This window comes from Macaca thibetana, unplaced genomic scaffold, assembly GCF_024542745.1.
Source record: "Macaca thibetana thibetana isolate TM-01 unplaced genomic scaffold, ASM2454274v1 unplaced_scaffolds220, whole genome shotgun sequence".
NCBI lineage: Eukaryota > Metazoa > Chordata > Mammalia > Primates > Cercopithecidae > Macaca > Macaca thibetana.
Genome location: NW_026089009.1, coordinates 10,864 through 20,907, shown reverse-complemented (window position 1 = coordinate 20,907; position 10,044 = coordinate 10,864). Strand labels below are relative to the sequence as shown.

The following is a 10,044-nucleotide window of genomic DNA, read 5'->3' as shown; positions in this document are numbered from 1 at the left end:
CTCCTAGGTTCAAGCAAGTCTCCTGCTTCAGTCTCCCAAGTAGTTGGGATTACAGGCATGCACCACCACACCTGGCTAATTTTTTCTATTTTAGTAGAAACCAGGCTTCACCATGTTGGCCAGGCTGGTTTTGAACTCCTGACCTCAGGTGATCCACCCACCTCAGCCCCCAAAGTGCTGGAATTACAGGCGTGAGCCACCATGCCTGACTGGTCTTGCTTCTCCTTTACTGTTCGTAATGCATGTGTACTGGACCTAGAGATCAATACAAATCTTACCCAATAGTGACATTGCTCATTACTGCCACCCAGAAAGGTCATATAGCAGTCAAATTTGTACTCATTGCACCAGCGCAGCTCTCAGGAATTCTACTTTTGCCTTTTTCCTTCCTTATCAGGATCTAGTTAACCACATTTTGAGTTTGACCATAGAGTGAGTACTGGTCATCTGAAGAGGTGTTCTGGGCTGTTCCTTCCAACATGGATACCTCCCCTCTTGCCTGCTCATATCTGACCAACTGCCTACTCTTACATTTATCCCTCAAGGAGTTGGGACCCAGAAATCTTTTGGGAAATGAGACGGGGGGCATTCTGTAGATACTTTCTGCTAAAAAGGGGTATCGAGGGTCTTCAGGGTCCCCGCCTTCCTTGCTATCATGGTGACAAGGTTTCAGAGATTGTTGCTGTATCTCTAAAGGTTTGAACCACAGTGTCCAGTGGAGACGTGCAAGGATTTGATTGTCCTCAAGGGTAGGAAAGAGGTTGATAAACCTAGTTAGCAGGTTCAAGAAGCAAGGCCCAGAAAGGAGAAGAAGGAAGGTAGAGGCCAGGGGTCCTAGGAAGGGGATGAACCGTAAGAGTCAGAATCAGGAGAGCCAACCCTCAGTAGTCCTTTCCCAAAGACGAGAGGCCTGGTTTATGAGATCTCTAATGTGCTCCTGGGTCTGCCCTGGTTTCTTAACCCAGATTAACACTTTTCTCCAAGCATAGACTAATTTTTCCTAAATTACAATCAGCATGTCAAGACCTCAGCCACTTTTGAGAACTAGAGCTGCAAGAGAATTGACTTGCCACTGTAACTCTGTTACAGTTCAAGCAGTGGTTCCTATCTCTTGAGTCAATTCTAGAGACAGGCTGTGGTAGATTGAGGAATCTGTGCCAATGCTGGCTATTCCTATCATGGCATCTGTGGTGATGCCAAGTCTGATGAGAAAGGGAATTAATTGTATTGTTTGGTGGGCCCAGTGTGAGGTAATAAATAAGGGAAAAGGCAGAGAAGCATCACTGGCAGCAATGGTGATGTTAGCAGTGAGATAAGCCAGAGAGCAATCTCCAGTCCAGTTTGCAGGGAGACAGAGGTGGGCCTGTGTCCCACATAGAAAATAAAGTTCTGTTATAGGTAGACAAGGACGGACACTGAAGGAGGCAAGGTCAATTCCAAACATTGACCAATATACCTGTTGGCTACCTGAGACGTGATATTCTGTCACTAAAGATTCAGCTGCCAGGGGAGCCAGACATGGGTGACTAATTTGAATAGAAGGATGGTTCTTCTTTCCCAGAGGATCATGTGTCCAGTAATGGCAAGGAGAAGAACCTCCCAAAGGGAGTTAAAGATTTGAAACTTTTTGCATGACCCAATGCTGGTTTGGTTGGGTAGAGAACCTTACTTAGTATTTGGAGATTTTAGTTTGTAGAGAAAAAAAGTATGAGAGATATTAACAATGGTGATGGTTGTGTTGAAGTGTTCAGAGTTAAGAGAACCCACAAAAGTTCCAGAATCTCTGGTAGTAGTGATGCCTAGGGATGCCTGGCTGATGAGGGTAATGGGGGAGTACAAGGGGCCTAAAATAGTGCAAGTGGGCTTAGACAAGGCTTGAATGTCCACTTTAACTTGTATTAGGTACCGTATGACATCTCTTGGAATGTTTTGTATGCAGAGCTCCCAATGATAGGTGAATCTAAATTGGGCTTGAATAGTTGCCTACTCTTGTATCATGGCTGGGGAGCCTGTTCCTGCCCTGGGTGGAAAGAATTCATGTATAGCCAATAGGATGAGGCACAGGAAGATTTGGTGAACTTTAGTAGTTGTTGAGCTGCTTGTAGAGATTTTTGTTATGGTTGTGGCCTGCTGGGGCCTATGAGGGTGATTTTAGGTAGAAGCATTAGTGAGCATAGAGCACTGAGTTGCATGATCCCAAAGAGAACAGATTAAAGGCAAATCAGGATGTCTCTTGATTATGGAAACAGAAGCTGTTAACTCAGTGAGTATTAGAGAGAATGCCACCCAGATTATGGCTTTGAGATTTAAATCCAGGTAGTACAGAACAGACCTTTTCTTGGAGGGGATTTTGGTTCATAGTAGCAAAGACATATTAGTAAACCTGCAAGGAGTATTATGACTCATGGTATAACAGGCCAAAGCATTACTAATTTACCTATGTTTATTCTTTTGGCTTTGCTTGAAGAGGAGTTTGAGATCCTGGAGGGGACAAGTGGTCCAGGTGTCCAATGGCACCTCTAGGACTTCCTCTGCCCGAGACGCATCATATAGCTTTACCTTGGAATAGTGGATCCACTTGGTGATCCCTGGCACCATAACTGCTATAGGAGTGGAGAGTAAAACAGTGTAAGGACCTCTCCAAATAAGACTCAGTTGAGAGTTTGGAGTTCCATCCTTCCAAATCTTGATGAGAACTTGAGTACGGGTGGGTTTAAAATTTGGTCAGAGTTTTCAGGGTGTGAAAATATATTTTGGCCTAGTTTTTGGGCCCCAGCAGAAAGTGGGAGAGGGAATTAACATAATTAGAATTGGTAAGGTCAGTATCCAATAGGAAAGTGAAGAAAGGGTCTTCCACATAATAACTCAAAAGAACTGAGTTGTAAATTAGAGAGGGGTATGTTTCTCATCCTTAGTAGAGCAATACGTAATTGTTTTGGTCATGGTTTGAAGTTTTTTGGAATAATTTTTCCAAGGTTTGCTTGAGAGATTTGTTAATTCTGTCAACCATTCCACAGTGTTGTGGGTGCCAGGAGGAATTTAGAAAGTAACTGATTCCCAAGGCCTGGGAAACAAGTTGAGTAACCTGTGAAGTGAAGGATGTACTATGATCACTTTGCAGTGACCTGTGGATGCCAAACCAGCGATGACCTCCTTAAGGAGGGCCTATACTACACACATTGCTTTTTCCATTCACATGGAGTAAGCTTATATCCAACCTGTAAATATGTCTACAAAGACCAGAAGATATTTAATCCTTGACAGGCAAGAAGTCAGGTAAAGTCAAACGGCCAGTCCTCCCCAGGATAAGTGACCTTCCACTGGACTGGCTGGAAAAGAAAAGGAGGTTTGGTTCCTTGTTTAATGTGCAAAATGTTTAATGTGCAAAGGGCACGGGCCCTACAAACTTGTTCTATAGTCTTGGAAATATTTTTTTCCCAAAAGAGCCGTTTGCACATTATTGAAAGCTGTTTCTTGAGAAAGTGGCAATAGTCATGCAAAGCATAGCTAACTGCCCATTGAACATTTTAAGGCAGATGTAGAACTTCTCCCAGTTGATACCAGCTTCCAGAGCCTTGTGTCCCAGTGCCCATTCCTATTCCTCTGGTGAGAACAAGGAGCTGGTGGCTTTGGATCCTCAGTGGGAGGATTAAAGGAAGCTGAGGATGCTCTGCTGGGAAATTTCCTAAGACATTTATGGGAGAATTATCTGCTGAGGGGTTCATGAGAGCCAAGATGGCAGAGTCCCATCTGCATTTTTAGCAGAGATACTGGTCTTCTTTTAGAGCCATAATGGCCTGGACATAGGGCACCTCTGACCATTTTCCCTGTCACCTGCAAAGTAGGTCCAACTGCAAGATGGTGTTAAAATTAAGGCTACCATTTTCTGGCCAGTCTTCCTAGTCATATAGTTTGTATTGAGGCTATGAAGCATTACAAAGGAAAACTAATATAGTTTTCTTTAATGTCTGGGAATCAGACTTGTCCTAACTGTTGAGAATGCATCCAAGGGGAGAGTCCTACAGTATGGAGTGCTGAATGCACGTCTGAAAAACAGAGAGAAGAAAATGCTAGTGGAGTGTGAGCATCCTCGCTCTCTGTCCATTCTCATCCATTGTGAAAGGGAGAGAGCATCCTTTCCATCCCTTTCCCACACTAGACCAGGTATCCCTAGTCTGTGAAGAGCTTCAGATTTCGTGCACCCTTACTACATGCTCCCAACCGAGCAGTGACCTCTTCCCCTCATTTGGGCTGTGGACCCCCTAGGTCCATAGGTCTTGCATCTAATTATAGATGACTCTGCCCAATTATAATTTTGTAGCCTTCAGTGATAATCCTCTGCATACAGGCAAAGCATGTCAAGGACAGCGGGGAGGGCTAGAGACAAGAGGGAAGTTGATAGGTAAATCCCTGAGAATTCAGTGGTAAGAACATGGAGAGAAAATTGGGTACTAGGTACATCCAAGGAGACCCCTAAACCTAGACCATAGCACCTAAAATTTACCTACATTCCATCTGGAGGTGGAATTAGTGCAGAGGAGGTGGTGACAGAGCAGGCAAAAAGCCATTCTACTGGGGCCTACCTGGGAACAGACAGGGCAAAGAAGGTGGCATTGGCTAGCAAGAGAGATGCCATGATGGCACGGGCAGCAGGAGCAACTGTGAAGAAAGACAGGGTGGTGAGACCCCAGAGGTCAGTTGTGAGAATATGGAAGTAATCAGAAGCCTTAGGTTCTCTGTCAAGAAAAAAGCATTCTGTGCTTGGGGAGCTCTGTTGGGCATTAGGTGAAAGTGCTCTAGTTGAACACACAAAGTGGAGATGCTAGGGAGATTGCTCAGCATGCTCAGCATTCTCACAGTCTATGCTGCATAGGAGCAGACATGTGAGAGGAGACAGTGGCGAGCACAGTCCCTACCTCACGACAAGATGCAAGTCACAGCACCAAAAGGTATGGCCAAGCCTGGAGTTCCAGAAAGTGTCCTCAGTTCTTGTCTTTTTGCAAGAAAGAATTCAACCAAAAAACCAGTCAGTAAATCCAGCAAAACATTTATTGTGCAAGTAACAGTATGCTTTAAGAGAAGAGTGGGCTGACTTGGCTGGGAACAGCCTCAATACATTCTGCATTTGATCTTTTCTCTCACTTTCTTCTTTAGGTTCCTGCCTTTGTTCTTGCCCAGTTCACACCCAGGCTGGCAGACCCTCCCTTACTCTTGGTTAATGTGCATATGCAGAACCCAGTGATCAAGACAAATTCTACCCAATGATGGCATTGCTCATTACCTCCACCCCAGGAAGGTAGTATAGCACTCAAATTTGTACTCATTGTGCCCACACAGCTCTTAAGAATTCCCCTTTTGCCTTTCTCCTTCTTTATCAGATTGTAGTTAACATATTCTGACAGTTCAACCATAGAATGAGTAATTACTGAGCATCTTAAGAGTCGTTCTGTGGTGTTTCTTCCTACATAGCTACCTTTCCTCCTGCCTGTTAATGTCTGACTAACTGGCTACCCTAACAGTTGGATTGAAAAGTTCTTGTTCAGTTGAACCTGAAAGTTTGAAAGTGTCATGTCCTAGGGAGCTGGGAACCCTGTGCAGTTTTACATGGAATTCTGAGTAGAAAGAACAGAATGTATTCTGTTTGGTCACATTTGCTATTTAACTACTCCTGATATCATTGCCATCTCAGCCATAAATCATTTGAGTGATGGTAAGATAGACATAAGTGAATTTCACTTTAAGAATTCAAATATTGTTTTAAGTATTTAAAAACCACTGTACAATTGCACAGCAACAGGCACATTTTGCAACAATTGAATTGAAATGCTGTAAGTACAACAGCAATTAAGGATGTAATCATGTAAGAAAAAAGAATGAGTTCATGTCCTTTGTTAGGGACATGGATGCAGCTGGAAACCGTCATTCTCAGCAAACTATGACAAGGACAAAAAAATCAAACACCGCATGTTCTCACTTATAGGTGGGAATTGAACAATGAGAACACTTGGACACAGGAAGGGGAACATGCACACACTGGGACTGTTGCGGGGTAGGGGGTGGGGGGAGGGATAGCATTAGGAGATATACTCAATGTAAATGATGAGCTAATGGGTGCAGTACACCAACAAGGCACATGTATGCATATGTAACAAACCTGCACGTTGTGCACATGTACCCTAGAACTTAAAAAAAAAAAGTAAGTAAGCCAAAGCATCTCCAAGTATAACTTTGGTTGTTAGGCAATACCAGTACATTTCCACAATCTAACTTAAATGCAATTTTTACAGAAATTTAAAATGTGCTGGTATAGTTACATTTGTTGAGTAAAGTTAAAAAATGAATATCTTTTGACAATTAAAACCCCAGGGACTTAAAAAAAAAAAAAAAAAGCTGTAAGATTTGTTTCCTTTCCTTAGAAACACAGATAATTAGGACCTTTATTTAAAATGCATGAGTCAGTTAGACAACTCAATATCTTGCCAAAAATATAGAGAGAACTATATCAGAAGTCTGAAAACCAAAGAAAAAACAATACTATACCTAACTTTTGACAAGTCGTTCTCCATTCTGATATTTGAAGACAATGAGCTTGAAGTAGGAATCATTAAGGTTTCTCTTGGGATATGTATTCTGTTGAGATCTAAATTATCATTAAGATTTCCATTGCATGGTGACTCTAGGACTGGCCTTGTAGTATGAGAAGTAAATAAAGATCTGCTCCACTCATTTTCTTGAAGAAGTTTGGTGCTGACATCTGCTAGAATTTCTTTACGTCTGTGAAGATTGCAAAAGACAGATACTGAGTATTTTGTTTTTTAACAAATGTGTCTAAATGACTTGCGTTGTTTAAATAGTGACCATGAGTCAATGAAAGATACAACAAACCATGTTTTAACTCTGAAAGTGTATTAGAGCCTATATGCTGTATACAGTTATAATTTTAAAGTTGTTGTAAAGAAGTACATATATTTCTCGAGGATTTCTAACAAATAAGTAATTCAAACAAAGTAGGGAGGGAAGAGCAAAAGCTATTAATGATGTATGGATTAACAAGTCACACTTGTTGCCTTCTGAAATGGCTTACTTATAAGATTCTTAAAGATACCATTAGAAATATTTGTGTTTAGCCCAGGCACAGTGTCTCATGGCTGTAATCCCAGCACTTTGGAGGCAGAGTCAGAGGATCACCAGAGGTGGGGAGATTGAGACCAGCTTGATCAACATGGAGAAACCTTGTCTCTACTAAAAATACAAAAATTTGCTGGACTTGGTGGTGCATGCCTGTAATGCCAGCTACTCGGGAGGGTGAGGCAGGAGAAACACTTGAACCCTGGAGGCCGAGGATGCGGTGCGCCAAAATCGCGCTATTGCACTACAGCCTGGGGAACAAGAGCGACATTCTGCCTCAGAAACAAAAACAAACAAACAAACAAAAAGAAATATTTGTGTTTAGGCCGGGGTCGGTGGCTCACACCTGTAATCCTAGCACTTTGGGAAGCCGAGGCTGGCGGATCATTTGAGATCAGGAGTTTGAGACCAGCCTGCCCAACATGGTGAAACCCCGTCTCTACTAAAAATACAAAAATTAGCCGGGCGCGGTGCTGGGCGCCTGTAATTCCAGCACTCAGGAGGTTGAGGCAGGAGAATCGCTTGAACCTGGGAAGCGGAGGTTGCAGTGACCCGAGATTGTGCCACTGCACTTGAGGCTGGGTGACAGAGCAGAGCAAGACTCCATCTCCAAAAAAAAAAAAAAAAAAAGCCAGCAGTGGTGGTGTGGTGGTTGCTCACCCCTGTACCCAGCACTTTGGGAGGCTGAGGACGGGGGATCAGCTGAGTTCAGGAATTGGAGAGCAGCCTGACCCACATGGCAAGAAACCCCGTCTCCACTAAAAATACAAAACTTAGCTGGGCGTGGTGGTGGACGCTTGTAATCCCAACTATTTGGGAGGCTGAGGCAAGAGAATTGCTTGAATCTGGGAGGAGAAGTTTGGAGTGAGCCGAGATCCCACCATTGCACTCCAGCCTGGGCGACATAGGGAGATTCCATCTCAAAAAACAAAGAAAGAAAGAAAAGAAAAGAAAAAAATACTTGTGTTTCAAGAGTAACTACATGAAATGTTAAAGATGCTAATTCGCTGGACCAGAGTAACCATTGGACTGTGTATAAATATATTAAAACATCATGTCTTACTCCTTAAATATGGACAGTAAAATAAATAAAATGAAGCTTGTATTTAGTAAACCAGTTACAGCAAACAAAAAAAAAAAAAACACTGTCTCTCAAAGACATTTTCAAACATTTCTATTGAACACTCTTGTACATTTCACCCATTATCTGAGAAAAATTAAGCATTTGGCACCAAGGAATCATTCAGAACAACAACTCTCAGGGGAGAAGGAGACAGCTGAGATCAAAGAGAACTTAATCATCTCCTAAGGCATTTTGCTCCTAAAATCGTGGCCAAGGCATCAGAAGTAGGGCCTGCCCTTTTGGTCTTCCACCCAACACTTCAGGCTGACCAAGGTGTTATTTTTCACCACTTTATGAATTATATTTCCTTTCAAGCCTGTGTTTACCATTCCCTATTTCACAACTATGCCTTTATGTGGAGTGGAAAAACTGTACAAAATACTTTGTTCCAAGGTGACCTCTAAGGATAATACCAAAGATTGCAATCAAGGAAAGTTAATTTACTGAGTGCCAGAATGTGCAAAGGAGGAGAAGTACCTGACCCTTTTTTCAGTTTAAGTTGTAATCTTATCAAAAATAATTAAACTAAATATTTCTATATAGAGGAATGCTGACAAACAATTGTATAACAGTATCACTGTCTAAATTATGAAGCTTCAAGATACTTGGCAGAAAAATTAATAGATCAGGTTAACTACATAAGAATATTAAGGGGAAAAGGAACCATATAAAACCAAAAATCAGGCCAGGCATGATGGCTCATGCTTGTAGTCCCAGCACTGTGGGAGGCGAAGGTGGGCAGATCACTTGAGGTCAAGAGTTTGAGACCAGCCTGGCCAACATGGTGATACCGCGTCTCTACTACAAATACAAAACTTAGCTGGGCGTGGCGAGATCATGAAAGGTCATACTTGGGAGTCTGAGGCCGGAGAATTGCTAGAACTCCGGAGGCACAGTTGCAGTGAGTCCAGATCATGCCGCTAACTGCACTCTAGTTTGGGCAACAGAGTGAGAATCCATCTCAAAGAAACAGAAAACAAAAGAAAAACAAACAAACAAAAACCTCCACCAAAAAAAACAGGGGAGTGGTATGAATTGTCCTAGACTAACATTTTAAAAGTAAGTTCATTTACTAACATCATTTTCCAAAATTTGTCTAATCTAGTTAGCTTTTGCTTCCCCCAATCTTATGAATCTGTCTCACTAAAAATTATGCTTTTGAGGCAAATTAATGATCTTCATTTATTTTCTGTGATTCTGTCTTTGACGTACTTGCTTAATTTATCTGACAGAGATTCTCTAGCTTTTAATTCTTCTAGATGCAGTTTCTTATATGTTTCCAATTCTGCTGTATTATAGTCTGCTTCTGAAGTGTTTGCTTTGTAGAGTTCGCATTCCAGATTTTCAATTATAAGTTCCATCTGACTTTACATGGAAGCAATGTTTTCTTCTGTTAACTACTGTAGCTCTTCTTGAGATGTTTCTTGTGTCTAAAACAAATTAAAAGGGTACATAAAAAATGATAGCCTGAATAACTATCGTATATTTGTTTCTTTTTGTTTTGGGTCAGTGATCTAGAGAGCATTTTTAACTATATGAAAAAAGAATCTCAAGTTTAATATATTTATTGTCAGTATCAGCTAAGTTAATAATTTAATCTGAATTATAAAAAAATGAAATCATATTTATGGTAGTACTCATGAAATGTAACACTCCAAAGAATAACAGAATCAATTTAAATTCTAAAAAGTTGAACAATATAACTTAAGAATATTTTAAGAGTGTAGTATAATTTTTAAATCACATTTTTCTTTCTCTATTAGTCTTGTTTTATGCCAACTGATTTTAGTAAT

The 10,044-nt window shown here is 41.4% G+C and overlaps 1 protein-coding gene across 1 annotated transcript; it reads right to left on the bottom strand.

Moving 5' to 3' along the window:
• Positions 1-4,982: 4,982 nt before the first annotated feature.
• On the bottom strand, positions 4,983-9,677 carry LOC126947390 (ankyrin repeat domain-containing protein 26-like). The gene is made up of 3 exons (XM_050778051.1): positions 9,464-9,677; positions 6,545-6,774; positions 4,983-4,996 (listed from the first exon to the last, which is right to left on the bottom strand). The coding sequence occupies exons 1-3, from the start codon at positions 9,610-9,612 to the stop codon at positions 4,983-4,985; spliced, it is 393 nt and encodes a 130-aa protein (XP_050634008.1). The 5' UTR covers positions 9,613-9,677.
• Between the last annotated feature and the right edge of the window lie 367 nt (positions 9,678-10,044).